This window comes from Marmota flaviventris, chromosome 10, assembly GCF_047511675.1.
Source record: "Marmota flaviventris isolate mMarFla1 chromosome 10, mMarFla1.hap1, whole genome shotgun sequence".
Taxonomy (NCBI): Eukaryota; Metazoa; Chordata; class Mammalia; order Rodentia; family Sciuridae; genus Marmota; species Marmota flaviventris.
In genome coordinates this window covers 123,695,727-123,715,060 of record NC_092507.1, presented here as the reverse complement: position 1 = coordinate 123,715,060, position 19,334 = coordinate 123,695,727, and the positions used below count along the sequence as shown (strand labels likewise).

General features: G+C 47.7%; 3 protein-coding genes and 1 pseudogene across 3 annotated transcripts; 3 read left to right on the top strand and 1 right to left on the bottom strand.

Moving 5' to 3' along the window:
• Positions 1–3,609: 3,609 nt before the first annotated feature.
• LOC114082591 (histone H2B type 2-E) lies at positions 3,610–6,730 on the bottom strand. The gene has a single exon (XM_027923750.3). The coding sequence runs from the start codon at positions 6,557–6,559 to the stop codon at positions 6,179–6,181; it is 381 nt and encodes a 126-aa protein (XP_027779551.1). The 5' UTR covers positions 6,560–6,730; the 3' UTR covers positions 3,610–6,178.
• Positions 6,731–6,894: 164 nt separating this feature from the next.
• On the top strand, positions 6,895–17,490 carry LOC114082592 (histone H2A type 2-A). The gene is made up of 2 exons (XM_071618483.1): positions 6,895–8,184; positions 11,568–17,490. The coding sequence occupies exon 1, from the start codon at positions 6,941–6,943 to the stop codon at positions 7,331–7,333; it is 393 nt and encodes a 130-aa protein (XP_071474584.1). The 5' UTR covers positions 6,895–6,940; the 3' UTR covers positions 7,334–8,184; positions 11,568–17,490.
• Positions 8,257–8,918, top strand: LOC139707499 (histone H3). The gene has a single exon (XM_071618823.1). It carries the CDS (start codon positions 8,444–8,446, stop codon positions 8,852–8,854), a length of 411 nt encoding a protein of 136 aa, XP_071474924.1. The 5' UTR covers positions 8,257–8,443; the 3' UTR covers positions 8,855–8,918.
• On the top strand, positions 10,257–10,983 carry LOC114106655 (phosphoserine phosphatase pseudogene; annotated as a pseudogene).
• Positions 17,491–19,334: the final 1,844 nt, after the last annotated feature.

Sequence of the window (19,334 nt, the reverse complement as noted above, 5' to 3'; positions counted from 1 at the left end):
GGAAAGCAGTAATGCCCTTAAGTCTGAATCCTCCCAGGGTCAGGCACAGGGCAAACTGGGACCCTAGCACTTTGCCAAAGGGGACCAGAAACAACCTTGGCAAAGCAAGATGAGAGACGGTGTTTTCTGGACGCTAAAGAAGCTAAAACTTAGGGAGATGTCCCTAATAAGAACATTTTTTTTTTTCTGGCGTGGGCACCTGAGTCCTGTTTTTTCTCTTCTCACCCAGATGGGAGCTTCTCTCCCCAGGGTGCTAGGTGCACCACTTACCTGCATATTGAAAAATTGGGATAAGTTTGACCCACAGATGCTCAAGAAAAAGTGCCTCATTTTCTTCTGCCACCAGGTCTGGCTTCAATACAAACTCCCTGATGGATAAACCTGGCCACCAAAGGGAAATATCAATTTTAATATAATTTTACAGCTCAATAAATTTTGCAAAAGGGAAGGGAAATGGTGGGAGGTGCCATATGTCCAGGTTTTCTTTGCCCTAAGGGAAAACCCCAAATTATGCCAACAATGTAAAGTAGACTTAGTTATGATATCTGCCATAAGGGAGAAAATCTTAAGGAATCTCCTACTGAGGAGAAAGAATCAAGAGGACCCACAAAATCTCCATCCCCTGTTGACGTGCAACAGTGGCCCTTCTGTCACCCATATCCTGGCCTCTCTCCATCTGCCCCAATAGATGAGATATATTACCCCTCAAAGAGATGACAGGAGGAGAATTTGGACCAATCAAAGTACATACCCCCTTTTCCCTTCAAGACCTAAGACAGATAAAAACAGACTTAGGGAAATTTTCAGAGGATCCGGATAAATATATTGAGGTACTTCAAAACTTATGCCAGGTATTTGACCTCACCTGGAAAGATATTATGCTATTACTCAACCAGACTTTGACCTCCAATGAGAAGGAAGCAGCCCCAAGAGCAGCAATGAGAAAACACATCACTGTGGATTCTGAATCCATAGAGGGCCACCTACTTTTAAATGACAAATTTATTACTTAGCCAGCCCCAGACATTTGGAGGAAGTTACAAAAATTGGCATATGGCCCTGATCAATCTTTAGATGACATTCTCTGAGTTGCTACTTCCACTTTTTTATAATAGAGATCAACAGGAAAAGAAGGAGAAAGAGTGCAGAGACAGAAAAAGGACTAAAGCACTGGTATTTGCTCTTAGAGGAGTAGGTTCCCAGGGTGAAAAAGGAGGAAGATGAAATGCTCCTCAGTCCACAAAAGGGACTTGTTTCCATTGCAGAGAGGAAGGACATTTCAAACAGGATTGCCCACAAGCCAAGTGACCACCCCAAAATCCCTGCCCTAAATGTCTAAGCAGTCACTGGAAGAGTGACTGTCCTCAGGGGCGAATGTCCTTGAAGCCAGACTCCTCCACACAGACCTGACAGGGGCCCAGGCTCAATTCTGGCTCCCAAAACTCCTATCACTGTACATGAGCCCCAGGTGTGCTTCACTGTAGGGAGCCAAGAGGTCAACTTCCTCTTAGATACTGGCACCAGTTATTCTGTACCAGTTATTCTTACCCCGGACTTCTTTCCTCTAATACTATAACTGTACAAGCAGTGTCTGGATGGCCTATTACCAGAAAGTTTACTCCCCCACTGAGTTGTGAGTGGGACGAGATGATGTTTTCTCGTGCATTTTTGATTAATACAGAATGTCCTACCCCTTTATTGGGAAGAGACTTACTATCAAAACTTCAGACATTCATTACAATGAATTTGGGAACACGAGGACTGTCCCATCCGGCAGGACACATCAACGTGGGCAGCGAACCTAGATGGGGAGGAATGAAGGGACAAGAGACACGAAAGGTGACAGCAAGACAAAAGTTCTGATCAAGCTGCAAACTTTTATTGTTCACACAGGGGTATTTATATGCTGGGGATGGGGAAGCTCTCTTATCGGTAGTTGCTGGATGTCTGCACAAGGTGAGATAACCGCAGGATGTTTCAGGAAGATAGGTGGCCGCAGGATGTCTCAGGTGAGATAAGTAGCTGCAGGATGCCTCCCAGGCAGGATGTCTCCCAGGGGGCTGTCAGGCTAATCTTTGAAGGAGAATTTCCTTCTAGTCCCTGACAGAGGACCATTATGTTTCGATATAAACCCTGAAGTGTGGGCTACTGAAGGCAAAATTGGAAGGGCACCCATTTTAGGAATTCAAAAACCCAATGGGGAATGGCAACTAGTCCAGGACCTGAGAATAATTAATGAAGCAGTTGTTCCTCTCCACCCTATAGTTCCTAATCCATACACTCTGTTATCTGAGATTCCAGCAGACACTGCTTGGTTTACTATGTCAGACTTTAAAAATGCCTTTTTCTGTAAACCCTTAGACTCCCAATCACAATATCTGTTTGCCTTTGAGGAACCAAATAGCAGATCTCAATTAACCTGGACAGTATTGCCCCAAGGATTCAGAAAATAACTCTCATCTGTTTGGCCAAACCCTAGCTAAGGACTTAACAGAATTCAGAGATAAACATCTTTGACTGTCCTGCAATATGTAGATGACATACTTTTATGTGCCTCCACTCAAAAGGAATATCAAGAAGCCACTAAAGAGCTTTGAAACTTCTTAGCTGATAAGGGTTATAAAGTCTCAAAGAAAAAAGCTCAATTGTGCCAAAAACAAGTTCAATATTTAGGATTATGACTGTCTCAAGGAACCCACAATCTAGGACCAGAAAGAATAACCCCTATAGGTCAATAACCTCTACCTCAAGCTATAAGGCAACTTAGAGGCCTCCTAGGCTGGGGGGGTCATCTGGCATCCCAGGTATTTCCCTGTCTCATGCTGATTGGTGGTTGCTTGTTAGAGTCTGTAAACAAGTCAAAATAACACCTGGCATTTTGCCAGGGGAATGTTAGAGTTCATAAACAAGTCTGGATGGTGCCTGGCAAAATGCCAGAGGGAGTGGTTTGAGAAGTAACAAAAGTGAGCCATTAAGTGTGGAGATTCCTTATTGGTTGACTGCTGTATCAAGTTTATGTTAACTAGATAAGCTGTGTGGAATGTATAAATACTGCTCCTGTCCTGCAATAAAGGGCTTCCACTCCTGCTGTATCAATCTACACAAGTTGTTCGTCACCCCCCCACCCCCCCACCCCGGGTTATTTTGCCCAGCCAGCCAGGCTGTGGCAGTTGCTAGGGGGCTGCTATGGGCCCTCACCTAGCCTGACTGAGTCAGGGACACCTGGTGCTGCAGATCTCTCCTGTTATTTACAAACAACTCAGCAGGGTGGGTATGTGCCTAAGAGTGCTCTGTGGATTTTTCCTAGGGCAAGGGTCACGCCCCCTTCCTTGGACAGGCTTTGCTCTGAGGTAGAGGCTGGTTTCTCAAAATGGAGTCACATCAATTTCTCAACTCTCTTCTTGGGTCTCTTCTCAGATACTAACTGATCAGACTTGCTATTCCCATTTAGGGAATAGACAGATGAGGATACTGGGAACATGAGGTTAAGAGAATAATTCCATAAAATGGGTCCACTGTGCTGTTCCCTGTCGCAACACATGAATAAATCAGTCAGGGTCACTCCAGGTGAATTGGGCTGGCAGTAAATAATCACACAAACACAAAAAGTACCTTTTTCTTGGGGTTCAGTGATGGCTCCTTTGCCCCAGCTCCCACAAGGGAGGCAAGAGAGGCAGGCAAAAGAGAGAGCATGCCTGAAGCCCTATTTATTTGGAGGAAAGACACTCAAGAAAGTTCAATCCAAATAAGGCAAGGGTTTGGGTTTCAGGGGGTTGCTTGGTGATGTCTGCAGTTAGCGGATTGACATCTGGAAAAGCCACACCCATCTCAGAACCAGGGAAAAGGACACATACATCACACAGCCCAGTCAGAGCAGCAATGTCAGCCGAGTCCCTTCATGTGCTCAAATGCTCATAGCTCTCACACACAGCCCATGGCTGGTCTGCAACAGCTCCCCACATGCTTTCTTTTCCAAAAAGCAATTTGTCTGTAGTCCTGTCTGGCCTAAGTGGATAGGGTATGTCACATTCTTCAGCAAACTACCTGTTCACTGTAGGAGAAATGCAGGCCCCAAATAATATTGATAAGAGGAACCCAAGTTATCCTGAAGGGAAGACTTTTGTGACCAGATCCTGAAACTCGGGGAGATAAGAATAGTTTTTCCTAACCATAAAATCCATCAGAATGTATGTTTCAGAATCCAATAAGAACCATTCAGCATGGGCCAAGGTGACCTAAAACTGCCATGACAGTGGATACTTGAAAGTCTGATGTCACCCTGATATCAGTCAAAAGTCAAGTGGACTTGGGTAGAACTCTCTGGAAACTTCTCTGGGATCCCCAATAAAATGTGCAGGAGAGGCATGTTGTCCCTCTCCTCTCTGAGAGGACCAACTCTGTCCCTTGGGAGTGTCCCTTTGTTTTCCTACCTCTTTAACAAACTCATTTCTGTTACTCCTGAAGTCTTTCTGACTTGATCGAACGAATCAGGGTTTGAAGAGGGGGTCTTCCTCAGTTTCTCAGAAGGCCCCAGCTCCATAACATCCATTCCATTTCATATTCTCTTTTACTTCATGGTACATATCACCCTTTGACTATTATACATTTCTTTGCTTATTTTCATTTATCCATCAACTGGAATGTAGTCCTATGGAGATAAACTTTTTTCTACTCTGTTTACTGCTGTATTCCTAACATGTCCTATGTCAGTATGAAAAGTGTTGTGGCTTTTCCCCCTCCTTTTCTCCCTTATTGTGGGAAATGATGTGCACAAATATTCTTAACAGAGTCTTAACCAAAGGTTAGTTTTGCTTTCACAACTGTAAGTATGAATTTTGGTGATGGGATTATATAATTGCATTGAGTCTCTCTCCCCCTCTTTCAAGATTAACTCTTTTTTGTTATCTTACCCATATTGTGTCCCCATACCTAAAAGTTGATCACTATCTTCTCCATATATAATTAGATTTTAACCCCAAATCCTGTGAGTCTCTCTTAAAATGAATTTATATTCCTACTCTGAGAGCTCAAACTATCCTTATAGCCTTTCCTCCTCACTCCCATGTCCTTGCTTTCACCAAAATTTTGAGGCTTTGGCAATCTGTCTTGTTACTCAGGAAAGCCACATAAGGCACAATCTAGGACTGGGGGTACAACCCCTGGAGCATGCTGGGGGTAGTGCCTTCAGTCCCTAGCAATGGAGGGAAAAAAAAAAAAAAAAAGCTAAGGCACAAGCAAAGGCAGGAAGTATTTCCTGGGGACTAAGCTTTGGAATTTTTTTGGTTTTTGTTTTTTCAGTAAAGGTATGTGGATTTTGCACAATAACTAGGAAATAAGTTATCTGTTTTTAGTTTGATGGGCAGAGAGGAAGTATATCATGCCTGAAGATAGATAACATTTGAGATTTTATGTAGATGCATAAGAAAAAAATGAGCAAAAGCAGGAGGATGGATATAGGCCACTGTTGCAGTATGTTTAACAGTTTTATACCTTTATTTCAGAACTTCATCTTTTGTTCTTATGTGGCTGCTTTTTAAGTGTACTTTAAAGTAAAAAAAAAAAAAAAAAAAAAAAAGACCTATGCTATATTGGGTGCTCTGAAAATGAAGCTAGCGGCAAGCCTGTAATGCCAGCAGCTGGACAGACTGAGGCAGGAGGATCACAAGTTCAAAGCCAACTTCAGCAAGTGAAACTATCTCTAAATAAAACTAAATAGGGCTGGGGATGTGGCTCAGTGGTTGAGTGCCCCGAATTAAATCCCCGGGACCCACCCCTCAAAAAAGGTATCCCAAAGTTCAAAAGTGATGGAGCGTCATCCAACTATTGCTGTATACCTTTACATCAGTTTCTGAACCAAGAAAAAATGACTATATCCTAGTACTGCCCCAGTGTAACTGCTTAAAAGCACTGCTTAACACCCTCCCCCTTTCCTCAAGTACACCAACTTTGGTCTATGACCAGTAAGCATCAAAAACTATTCACGTTGGAAAAGGCATCTGTGTGTAAAACACGCACACACTATCAATTACGGTTCCACAAGGCCCTTCTACCTTTGTCGTGCAGGTGCAGGTGAATGGGGTAATGGTGTAAGCACCAGCGGAAAAACAGCTTCTTTCACAGAGAAGGTGGGGTGGCTCTGAAAAGAGCCTTTGGGAGCCAGCGCGTCCCCGGCGGGGACTCACTTGGAGCTGGTGTACTTGGTGACCGCCTTGGTGCCCTCGGACACGGCGTGCTTGGCCAGCTCCCCGGGCAGCAGCAGGCGCACGGCCGTCTGGATCTCCCGCGACGTGATGGTCGAGCGCTTGTTGTAGTGCGCCAGGCGGGACGCTTCGCCGGCGATGCGCTCGAAGATGTCGTTGACGAACGAGTTCATGATGCCCATGGCCTTGGACGAGATGCCGGTGTCGGGGTGGACCTGCTTCAGCACCTTGTACACGTAGATGGAGTAGCTCTCCTTGCGGCTGCGCTTGCGCTTCTTGCCGTCCTTCTTCTGGGCCTTGGTGACGGCTTTCTTGGAGCCCTTCTTGGGGGCCGGAGCGGACTTGGCCGGCTCGGGCATGGCGAGAAGCAAGAGGCAAGAAGCGCGGGCAGCTGGAGATCGGGAAGGCTATCGCTACAGGAGAAGCGCAGCGCGGGAGAAGCGCAGGGGCGCACCGGAAGCGACCGGGTACTTATAGCGGCGGTACGCAAATTAAGGTCGCGATGGCGCCACGCTGTGATTCGCGGGTTTTCGGGGGCGCGGAGGCGAGGTAGACGAGATTATGTAAATGAATGGATTCTGCCTGAGCTCTCCTATTGGTCATGGGGCAAAACTGTGCTTTGGCCAATGAGAGCACACCATGGACAATCGCCGTTCTGCCTATAAAAGGGTGAAGCGGCGCCGTTTGCCGCGACTTTCCGGGTGGTCAGGCGGGAGGTGGTTGTGTAGACTGTCGCTGTCATGTCCGGCCGTGGCAAGCAGGGAGGCAAGGCCCGCGCCAAGGCCAAGTCGCGCTCTTCGCGCGCTGGCCTCCAGTTCCCGGTGGGCCGGGTGCACCGCCTGCTGCGCAAGGGCAACTACGCCGAGCGGGTGGGGGCCGGCGCGCCCGTCTACATGGCGGCGGTGCTCGAGTACCTGACCGCCGAGATCCTGGAGCTGGCTGGCAACGCGGCCCGTGACAACAAGAAGACGCGCATCATCCCCCGCCACCTCCAGCTGGCCATCCGCAACGACGAGGAGCTGAACAAGCTGCTGGGCAAAGTGACCATCGCCCAGGGCGGCGTCCTGCCCAACATCCAGGCCGTGTTGCTCCCGAAGAAGACGGAGAGTCACCACAAGGCAAAGGGGAAGTGAAGTGGGGCAGGCGTCCGGTAGCCGCCCACTCCAGCCCGCGCGCCCCGAAGGGGGTGCCTGTGAAATCAAAGGCTCTTTTCAGAGCCACCCACACCCTCAAGTGAAAGGAGTTGTTACAGTAACCGCCCCCGCCGCGTAGTAAGCGGCGGACCCGGAGCGGACCGACTGGCGAGCGCGGGGAGAGCCCTTCGCCTTGTGCTCCCGGCCGTTCTCTCCGAGGCTTGAGCCTGTAACCTCTGCCGGCCCTTGCCGGGTGGGCCGTGAATCTTGGAGCCCAGCACGGCGGGGACCGGACACTGCGCGCCGCGGGCAGCCCGGGTCAGTAACGCTAACGCCGCGGCGGTGGCTCCCACCAGTATGTGACACCACTCCCCACCCCACACGTTCTCTCGGCCTCTTGAGGGACCCCCCCGTCCCCCAAAGGAGGCCCGGTAGTCCCTAGGGGGACGTAGTCACCAGCGCCAGCCCTGTCTGCTGCAGGCGAGCGCGGCGGGCCCGGGTCGCCTTGGCCTCCTCACTGAGCTGGCCTCGTTGACTTCTAAGTAGCGACGGAGCTACCCGCCTAGGCCTCCAGAGGCGGAATCTGGCGCCCCGGAGAGGACTCAACCCTCCCACCCGAGAAGCACCAACGATCCGCCCCGAAGCCACCCGGGAGCGGGAGGGAGGCGGGACTAGGCGTTCGGGGACGGGGGTCAAGTAAAAGTTGAGGCTCGACAAAGCGTAAGGAGGAGGGCGTCGCGGGCAGCGTGCTCCAAGGGGACGAAGGGCCGAAGAGGGAAGGAACCATCGGACGGACGGAGCAGCGACCCAAGACGACGTCCACGCAGCGAGAGCGAGGGAAAGAAGACGAGGTGGGCAGAGCGGACGGGGGAGGCGAGGCCGCGGAGGGGGCGGAGGGGGCGGGGGGCGCTCGGGGAGGCAGGATCCCGCCCGAGCCAACCGCGGAGGCTGGTGCGGGTGACGTCACAGCCAACGGACGGCCTGCGCGGGACTTTTCAATTTCTCCCCGCCCAATCGGGAAAAGACTGTGCCTATAAAGACTGCGGCGGCGGGCGGGCAGCAGGTCACTGTCCCTGCCGCCGCGCCGCAGAGCTAGTGCCTCCGTCCGCCATGGCCCGTACGAAGCAGACCGCGCGCAAGTCGACCGGTGGCAAGGCCCCGCGGAAGCAGCTGGCCACCAAGGCGGCCCGCAAGAGCGCGCCGGCCACCGGCGGCGTCAAGAAGCCCCACCGCTACCGGCCCGGCACCGTGGCGCTGCGCGAGATCCGGCGCTACCAGAAGTCCACCGAGCTGCTGATCCGCAAGCTGCCCTTCCAGCGGCTGGTGCGCGAGATCGCGCAGGACTTCAAGACCGACCTGCGCTTCCAGAGCTCGGCCGTCATGGCGCTGCAGGAGGCCAGCGAGGCCTACCTGGTGGGGCTGTTCGAGGACACCAACCTGTGCGCCATCCACGCCAAGCGCGTCACCATCATGCCCAAGGACATCCAGCTGGCGCGCCGCATCCGCGGGGAGCGGGCTTAAGAAGTAAGGCGCTCGCCCGGCTCGAGGTTCCATCGCATCCAAAGGCTCTTTTCAGAGCCACCCACGGCGGCACTCGGAAGGAGCTGCACCGCTCTTCCTCCGCTCTCCAGGCGGTGGTGTCGTCCTCCGGGACGAGGGGGTGGGAGGGAAGGGAAGGAAAGGAGAAGGTCGCACAGCGGGCGAAGAGCCCTGCCAGCCTTACCGCACGCCCGGTTCATTTCTTGTGCGGCGCGCACCGCCCTAGGACGGTCGCAGCCTAACGCTCCCCTCGGTTCGCCTCTCCCGGGAACCCTCTTAGCAACCGGCAGCCTTCGGCGATAGTGTCGCCCAGGGCGGGAGGAGGGGCACGAGCGACCTTATCCCGCGGTGGAGTCAGTAGGGGACGCTAGGGATTCGCGGTCCGCAGGGCCGGCTTGGGCTGGGCTGCCCTGGCCCTTGCCTGCGACCTCTCGGCCCCACCCGACCCGCCGGCAATGTCCTCCCTGTCCTCTGGGAAGTCGCCCCTAAGCTCTTTCCAGACTTATGCTCGCTGGAGTTGGGGATACTGGTGATAAAGCTGCGAGTCGAGTGAGTCCCTGGCCACTTGCGTGGTACCTTCACCCACTAGTGTTGGGTGTAGTGGTGCTTCGTGTGTCGGACAACTGATGCTCTGTTCAGTATCATATGGTGCCTCATCTCCCGCGTCCAAGTCTTGTTAAATGTTCCTGGGCACACCTGAGGTATGTGCGTGTTAACCCCTTTGAATTTTCAGCAGTACTTTGTTCGGACCTCTTCCGGATTTTTGCTGGACATCAGTTGATCCGTCCCCCATCTTAATTTTCTTCAAAACCCTAATGCGGGCTCAGTGAACCCCTTTGGAGCCCGGTCTTATGCCAGCGTGGCTCTGCCAAGCTGAGGTCTATTGCTTGCAGTCTGGGAAGCACGTGCAAAGCTGGTGTGAGTTGCCTCAAGTATCAACAGATGTAAGGGCTTTTGGTAAGGGCCCTGCTTTCCTATCCTAATCACCTACCTCAACATTTGAGCCCGCCCCGAAGCCCAAGAGTTGCACCCACAGGAGCAAGGGGCTGGGGATGCGCCCAGACGCTACAGTGACGCTGGCTCTTAAAGAACACATAGATCTTTTTAATGTGTAATCAGAACTTTATGCTGCAGTTTCACTCAGGAAAGGAGCAGGAAGAAAAGCACACTGGCTTATAGGAATCCAGCATTGGAGAAATGAGGAAATTCTTCCAAGGATTGTCTCCCTCTTTCTGTTCATCTGGTGCAGTATGATGATTGTTTCTTGGTACCCGGGATTGAACCCAGGGTTGTTTAATCACTGAGCCACATCCTCAATCCTCAGGTCTTTTTTTTTTTTTTTTTTTTTTTTTTTTTTTTTTTTTTTGAGATGGGGTCTTGCTAAGTTGCTCAGGGCCTTGCTAAAGTGCTGACTTTGGCTTTGAACTTGCAATCCTCCTGCCTCAGCCTCCCAAACCCCTGTGATTACAGGCATAGTGCACCCACTGATGTAGTGTGTTTTGATGTTGATATCACAGTTATCCAAGAAGAAGAAATTGATAAGCTGGCCAAATTCTGTGGAGTTTAGTGTCAGAAATGACAAGCCTAGGTGGGTTATTGCCTTCAAAGTTGTTCTCACTGAGGACTTAGCACTGATCCAGCCCTCCAGGAAGCAGGTGCCAAGGCTCTCAGAGCACCACTGCCCCATCTGACACACACACACACAAAGGTAGATGGTAAGTTGCCTACAAATATGAAACGTTCAGATTTTCCCAATATCTGATGGCTTTGGAAGTATTGTAGAGCATGTTACTTCAAAGCTCAGTATGCCAGCAACCAATAGATCTGCCAATAGGCTGAAATTCTACTTTAATAGGAATACACAGGTTTTGATGACACAGCCAACAGTCCAATCTGGTGGGAAAGGAAAAATACTAAATTTTTAAAAGAAAATTTCTACTTCAAGAAAATAATCATGATTAGAGATGTAGCTACAGATATGGAAGCCTGTCCTCCTGCTGACGTTTTCATTGGGTTTAGAGGAAATGTGATTGGGCAACAAGTAAAGGACACTGCCAAATGGCAGGTACATCACTGATTTTTGTAAAGCTTTTGGAAGAACTGAAGGATAATTTCAATTTTTATACAGCTTGTTACAACTTCAGATTAATTTTTTTTAAGTTGTACAGATTGATACTGTTTGCATACATTTGCCTATAACAATAGAGGTGGTATTGATTTTCTGTATGTTCAAGTAAATTATAGGACTCCTAAAAGATTGCTTTTTTTTTTTTTTAACTTTTGTTACTATATTATTAATCTGTATTCCTTATGTATATTCCTGGCTATAATTTTACTCGATACCTTTTAAAGGTATCGAGTAAAATAAACACAATGTAGATTCAGCAGCCTTAAGTGAATATTGGTTTTCCCTTAGATGGATAAAATTTTATTTATATACCAATGGGGGCGGAAATCCCAATTCTACTAGGCCAAATAATGACACGGGCAATTCCAGGTAGGAATGAAGCAGAGGTGAAGAAAGGATCTGATGTCTTGCTGATATCCTATAAACTCACCCAGTGCTGTTTTCCTGGCCTGGGTACAATTGTGCAGCAGCAAATGAATGGTAGACCTGGGCCTCACCAGCCTCCATAACCCAGGCCACTCTCTGAGAGCTAGATCCTGGTGGTATTGTTCTTGCTTTTGTCCACAGCATGGGACTCTTCCTGGAAGACATCCTGAGAAACAGATGAGTTCTGTGTAGATATTTGAGAATTATCCAGCCCAAAGCCCTCGAAGTTCAAGCTACTGGGCAGCATTGAACCAATGGAAGACAGAACATCTCCCTCTCGCCTCCCCTGATGGCAACTGCAAGCCCCACAAGCTGTGAGGACAGGAATGAATTAGCTCAAGAAAGAATTCCTGCGCCAAGTGAGTGGAAGTCAGGACTGGTCCTGTTCAACTAGAGCAGTGAGCTGGGACTTTGCAGATCTGTACCCTCTTGATCACTGTTTATTTAAAACCAGTGTTTCTGTGTTGTTTTGTCTCAACACAGTTGATAGGTAAAACATAAGATTCATGAGACTTCACAGAGGGGAGAAGAAATGAGCAGAAACATTTTTGAAAACTTTGCCTTTCGGAAGGAGTGTGAAACAAAAAGAACGGGGGGCCTGTGGCCTCTCGTAATGGGAAGTCCCCAGGTTTCAGTCCTTAGTCTTGCAGGGATTTTCAGAACAGGCACTGTTGTGGGCTGAATTATGCACCTACCCACCCTCCTGTTATTTGTATCTTGAAGCCCCACCCACAATACCTCATAATGTGACAGTATTTTGAGAGAGAGCCTTTAAAGAAATGATTAAGTTAAAATGGTCATTAAACGTAGGCCCAATACAGAATGACTTGTGTCTTTATAGGAAGAGAGGGTTAGAACACAAAGGGATGACCAGGTATGTGAGGTGGCGATCTATAAGCCAAGGAGGGAGGCTAAGAAGAAACCAAACTTCCCAATACATTGTGATTTTGAACTTCCAGCCTCCAGAACAGGGACAAGATAAGTTTCCAGGGTTTAACCCCCTAGTCTGCAGTACTTTGTTGTGGTGGCCTGCCGTGGTCTGGATAGTTTGAGATATGTCTCCCAAAGTTTCACTTGCGGGAAGTTCTGTCCTCCAAAGGTTCATATTGGACCCAATATGGACATGTTGAGAGGAGGTGGAAACTTTAAGGGGTAGGGCCTTGTATAAGATAATTAGTTCGTTAATCATCCCTTCAGATAATTAGGTCATTAACTTCTCAGAAGGAATTAATGTTAGTCTCATTGAATTAGTTCTAGCAAGAGCTGGTTATAAAATTTAGTGAAGCCATCCCACATATTTGGCCCTTCTGCATGTGGCTGATTCCTTTTCTGCTTCTCCACAATATTATGACACTGCCAGAAGGCCAGTACCAGATCGTTTGGGCCCTCCAGCCACCAGAATCGTGACTCAAACAACTTTATAAAGAACCCAACCCCAGGTATTTTGTTATAGCAACAGAAAATGGACTATAACCCCAACAAATTAATTTAGGCCCCATGGTCTCTTTTTAGGGCCTCACTGTCTAGAGTGATGGGATCTTTGGGACCTGTACTCAATTATAGGCAGAAGCAGCAATGACTTAAAATGTGTAGCAACAGCATCTTTATACTCAGCATCTCAATCATTGAAATTTGCTTTCAAAAATGCAGCCCAAAGTTCTCAGAGGGTGAATAACTTTCCAGTGTGGTAGAGCCATTTAGTGGCCTGACATTCCATGTCAGGGCCTTTCCACCCCAAGAATCATTTACTCTGAACTGAAACTAAGGCAGATTTAAAAGCAAGATGCCAACCAACTTAAAATGCTAAAGACACCCAAGACCCCCTGTGGTTCTGGGATTTGAGGACAGCCGGTACATGTCATGGTTAAGGTAGCTCACAGGTCCCTAACTTAGTAGAAAGAAACATGCCTTGCCTTTACCCTTCTCGCTTTTCTGGCTACTGCTGCCCTTTATGCTGTGACAGTAGTGAGTGCTCACAGGGTCTGTAAGGGGCCTGATGACAGAAGTCAGAGACAGGAACACTGGCTAGCCCAGGCCTGTCCTTTCTTGGCTGGTATGAGACAATGGAAGCCCTTCATGCTTAATCTTTTCTGGTTTCCTGTCAAAAGTGAGCCTTTGAGAACAGGCCTTGGCCTCATGTTTTCTCCCAAGACTGCCACATAACACAGGCTCTGGGCTTTACCATGAAAGAGCTCCACAGACTCTCCCCGTGGCTCCATAAGAGAAGGAAACAAAGGCGGTGCAGATAGCTGCATGCACCCACTTAGGAGGAAGAGCAGCTGACCCACCACTCCCCCTCACCCAGCCTGGGGCCAGGCCTTGTTAGGACACTGCTGGCTTTTTGGGCAGCCGTCTTGGGCATTTGCCCAACAGAGCCAGGCTACCCAATCTAGTCCTCACTATGGTCTGGGAGGGCTATGAGGAATTCACCAGTGCCTTTCACACGCAGTTTAGTGACAGCATTTCTGGTAATAGGGCAAAGATGACAATTCTACTGTTCTTTGAAGGCCAAACTTCCTAGGCCTAATAAAACTTTTTTGGAATGTTTTTATTGGTTGGAGAATCTAGGGCAAAGTATTACCCATTTTTTTAAATGTTAAAAAATGTTTGGATAAAAATTCTAACATTTCAGGTACATAAGGAGTTTTCTACTTTCAGAATAGTCTTAAAGAAAATCAAGCAAAAAGCAATTCACAGCCTCTTGAAAATTCTCCAGCTATAGGCCTGCTTCCAGAAAATCTACCATAGAATTGGTACTGTAAATTGAATTGTAGCTGAGTTTTTGATAGAGCTGAAGGTGGCCTCAGCTAAGGTAGTGGTAGTAGTAGACAGATGAAGTGGTGAATTTGAGGGAGTTACAAAAGATTGACTCAATAAGATTTGATGATTTAGGCATTTGGAGAAGAAAGAAGAAGGAGCTTCTAGCCTTAGCAGCTAGGAGATAGCAGTAGATTATACTGAGGTGGGGAATGCAGGGGAAAGAAACTGCTTTTAAAACCAAGAAGATGCATGAAGAGCTGGGTGCAGTGGTGCACACCTGTGATCCCAGAGGCTCGGGAGGCTGAGGCAGGAGGATCACAAGTTCAAAGCCAGCCTCAGCAACTTGGCAAGACCCTAAGCAACTCTGTGAGAACCTGTCTATAAATAATATATGAAAAGGAGCTTGGATGTGTCTCAGTGGTTAAGTGTCCCTGTGTTCAATTCCCAGTACCCCTTTATGCATCTTAAAAAAAAAGATGCATAAAGTCCCTGTTGAAATTCAGGAGGACACACCCACTGGGAGTTAGGAATATTAATCTATAAAATAAGGAGATTCAGCTGGACCTGTTTGTGGGCAAGCCCTGTACAGATAACAGAAGGCAGGGAATTGGATGAGATCTAGCCAGAGGTCTCAGAGAAAAAAAGACTGAGGCTGACATCCTGGGCAAACAGGAGCATTGATGTGAGATGGTAGATGAGGAGAATGCCAGGAAGCAGAAAGGATAACTGGAAAGGGATGAGGACCACCAGGAGAGAGTATATCCCAAGGAGGCAGAGGGCCATATTGTGCATTGAAGTTCAGAAGTAAGAAAACTTATGGGGCTGGGGTTGTGGCTCAGTGGTAGAGCGCTCGCCTGGCATGCACGAGGCACTGGGTTCCATCCTCAGCACCACATAAATGTAAAATAAAGATATTGTGTCCACCTAAAACTAAAAAAATTTTTTTTTAAAAAAATAACATGTTCTTTTTTTTTTTTTTTTTTTGGTACCAGAGATTGAAACCAGGGTAACTTAACCACTGAGCATCCCCAGCACTTTTTATTTTTAATTTTGAGACAGGGTCTCACTAAGTTGCTGAGTCTGGCCTTAAACCTATGATCCTCCTGCCTCAGCCTCCCAAGTTGCTGGGATTACAGGTGTGCACCACCATACCCAGCTTGACTTTATCTTTCTGTATATCTATTTTTGTTCTGGGGATTGAACCCAGGATATCGTGCATGCTAGGCAAGCATTACCACTGAGCTACATCCTCAGCCCTGATAATGCTTTATATCTTTTATCTCTTTTAATCATCATGATAACCTGACCGAGTAGGCAGATGTTTTATAATCCCCATTTTACAGACGGGGAAGGTTTGAGTATTTTTGCCCAAGATCCCCACAACTATTAAATGATGGGGCTAGGGATTCCATACTTACTGCAGGACTCCAAAGTTCATATATGTAAGCAGAAAGCAGCAAGTGAACAGCTCATGTTGGAAGCTCAGAAGTGAAGTGACAGGAGGTACACAATGCATAGGTTTAAGGGCCTTGTGGCTTCAAGTGACACTTCTCTACCCACTTACCCATCCTCACCTGACCTCACTACATCTAGGAGAGAAAAACCTCCTGGTGCCAGGGATGAGTTTGTCACTTCTGTGCTTTAAAATCTTTCCATGTTCTCTATTCTGTACCTTCATAATGAAATCTACACCCACACGTTGTAGCACAGAAAAGCAGAAACTAAGGACAAGGTCCCAAGCTTGGCCAGAGTCCTAGCTCCGCCTCTCACTACCTGCATGACTGGTGGATGCTTGGTCCTACCAGGCCTCAGGTCCTCGTCTGTGGAGAGAATGATATCTGCCTGGTGGTGGTATCTCCAGACATCGTTTCTTTAACAATTCCCATAAAGTGACAAGCACAGTGTCTAATCCAAAGTGAACAATAGAAAAAAAATTACACTTACTAATTATTCAGAAAAATTAAGACAAAATCATAAAGGTAAATATCCTCACCACCCCTAAATTGTAGACTTCTCCTGGCTTTTGAGTCGATGTTCATGAGCTATTCCCCTCACTGCACAAGTTTCTCACCCTTCATAATGTACCTGCAATTCCCAATTATGCCTTGGCAAAATCTTTTTTTTTTGTCCAGGCTTCTGCCTCGCTTGAATGGCTTCTCTCCGATAAAAGGGTTCAGCACACACTCCTCCATCTCTTCCTTGCCTGCCTTGCCCCGCTTGCGGGAGCTGCGGCTGAGGAGCGGTCACTGAACCCAAAGAAAAGGTACTTTCCGTGTCTGTGTCTTTATTTAGTCCCCAAATTCACTTGGAGTGACCCTGACTGGTTTAGTCGTATGTTGTGACACAACCCAGTGCCTCACATGTGCTACGCAAGTGCTCTACCACTAAGCTACAACCCCAGCCTCCTCAGTTCTACCAAGTATACCTTCTCCTCTGTTTTAACAGCTTCTCCCAGAATTAATTTATCCTTCCTGGTAGATTCTGAGTTCTTTCAGGGTGAATATTTCACTTTGTTCATCTCCGTAGATCAGCATCCTAACACATCCTGAGAGTGCCTAGAATACACTCGTCAGGAAACACCTGATGAGGGACCTAGTTCCACTAGCCTCTGAATTGTCACTCAAAAGAATGCAATCCCCCATCCCCTTCCATGCTCTCCAGAATTTACAGACCAGAAGCAAGTTTGGCCTGTGCTCTGAAGGAATTTCCTCCATATTGGCCCCAGGGGAAAGCAGATAGCTGCCTGAGGTGTATCCCTTGTCCACAGAGGACTAAAGCTCACCGTTAACCTGTTTATGTGGCCTTAGCTGAGGGCACAGTTCCCCACTAGCAGCCCTCAATGGACTCAGTGCTTGAAGGCAGATGCTTTAGGAGGGGTGCATTCTTTGGTAGACTGAATAATGGACACCCCCCAGCCCCCAGAAGAGATTCATGGCCCAGTCTTTGGACTTTGTGAATGTTGCATTATGCAGCAAAGGGACTTTGCAGACGTGAAGAAATCCTCAAGATGGGGAGCTTATACTGTATCATCAGAATAGACCCTAAATGTGATCACAAAGCTTTTATTAGAAGGCAAGAGGATCGATGAGGGAGAAGGTGCTGGGTTGACAGAAGCAGAGATTGGACTAATGTACGCAGGAGCCAAAACCTGCCAGCAGTTTCTAGAAGCTGAAGAGTCAAAGAACATACTCTCCCTCTGGACCTTGCGGAAGGAACCAGTCCTTCAGATACAGGGTTTAGCCCTGTAGGACTCATCTGGGGCTTCTAACCTTCAAAACTAAAAGAATAAATTTGAATTGTTTTAGTTTTTGTTGGTTTTTTTGTTTTTGTTTTTTCTCCAGTACTGAGGATTTAACCCAGGGGCATTTAACCACTCAGCTATATTCACAGCCCTTTTTATTTTTTATTTTGAGGCAGGGTCTCACTAAATTGCTGAAGCCAACCCCCAAATTTGCAATCCATCCTGCGTCAGCCTCCTTAGTCATTGGGATTCTGGGTGTTCACCACTATGCCCAGCAAATTTGAGTTGTTTTAAACCACTAAGTTTGTGATGATTTACTAAAGCAACAGTAGAAAACTAATATGCCATTCTTTTTTTAAAAAAAATACTTTTTTAGTCATAGGTGTACACAAAACCTTTATTCTATTTGCTAATTTTCTGTGTGGTGCTGGGGGTTGAACCCAGTGCCTCATGCATGCCAGGCAACATCTCCACCACTGAGCCCCAGCCCCTAAAATGCCACCCTTATTCTCACAAGACAGTAGTTCCTTTTAATGGGGGATGAGGGGATATAAGTGTGGCAGGTACAAAGTGTATTTGGAAGGCAGGAGGGAGAAAGGGGAAGGAGGTGGCAGCAGAAGAGAAAAAGAGTGAAGTGCCCCCCCCCCCCCTTCTCCACAGAGAAGCCCTCTTCACCGTGGCTGACTTTAGGTCAGCAAAAGAGTCTCTGCAAAAAAGAGTCCAATGTAGATAAAATTCCTATTTTCATGTCACCCTGTTTACTTGGCCACTGGCCAGGAAGATACCAGTACTCCAGGTGCTGGACACCCCTTACTAGTTTTTCATAAATGTATCCAGTATAGTAGTTTGTAGAAATGTGGAAACAAGGCCTCTGGCCTTGAGCTGGGCTTCACAGAGATGTCTACATTTTTAAGATAAGTTACAACTGGGCTCCATGGTAACAGCTGGCAGGGGAGGAAAGAAAGGGGAGAAGAAGCTCTCCCCTTCTCAGGTGTGGTCCTTGAAGAGTTAACTTGCCCAGAACAGTGAAAGAAAAAGCTGCTTTTATGTGAACTTCTGCAGACTGTGGACTTCTGAGCCCCTCCCCTTACACACTGGGTATAAAACTCTGAAACTCCCTGAACTCGGGGTTCAGGGGATTGATTGATTACAGCAAAAGCTGTGCCCTCTGAACCTGGCTGCAGCCAAATAAAACTGTTTCCTGCTGTCTTTGGCGCCTTGCCTCCTTTGTCCCTACAACAAGAGAACAATAATAGGAGACTCAGGGTCGGCAGTGATTCTTTCCTGACTGCAGATTGAATCCTTCATTGTCCTGATCAGACTCCCTAACTGGCTCAGCCCAAAATTGCCTAAGGCATCTCGTATCTTTGCAAATAGGACTGAACTTTCCTAGACAATTGTTGACCTCCCAAACATGAACTTCCTATGGGCTCTGAGTTCATCCTGGGCAGGAAGGCCAACAGGCTGACTTCATTGTGGATTTGTAGGAACAGTGGCAACCTCTTTGTGTTCTTGAGGAAAGTTCACAGCCAGACTTCTATAAGGATGCCTTGTTAGTTCCCTAGGACTGCTGTTAACAAATTACCTCAAATTTGGCAGCTTAAACCAATATGGATTTATTCTTTTACAGTTTGGGAGACCAGAAGTCTAAAATCAAGTTACCATGCTCCCTCCAAAGGCTTAAGGGGATAATCTATCCTCACCTCTTTCAGTTCCTATTGACTCCTCAGTTTGTAGCAGAGTAACTCCAATGTCTGTCTCCATATTCACACTATCTTCTTCCCTGCGTCTCTGTGAGTCCAAATTCCTTCTCCTCCTCCCTCTCCCTCCCTCCCTCTCTCTCCCTCTCTCTCTCTCTCTCTCTCTCTCTCTCTCGCTCTCTCTCTCTCTCTTCTCTCTAATATTTT

Coding starts and splice junctions, on each gene's coding strand:
- LOC139707499 (XM_071618823.1), top strand. CDS start 8,444: ATGGCCCGTACGAAGCAGACCGCGCGCAAGTCGACCGGTGGCAAGGCC.
- LOC114082591 (XM_027923750.3), bottom strand. CDS start 6,559: ATGCCCGAGCCGGCCAAGTCCGCTCCGGCCCCCAAGAAGGGCTCCAAG.
- LOC114082592 (XM_071618483.1), top strand. CDS start 6,941: ATGTCCGGCCGTGGCAAGCAGGGAGGCAAGGCCCGCGCCAAGGCCAAG.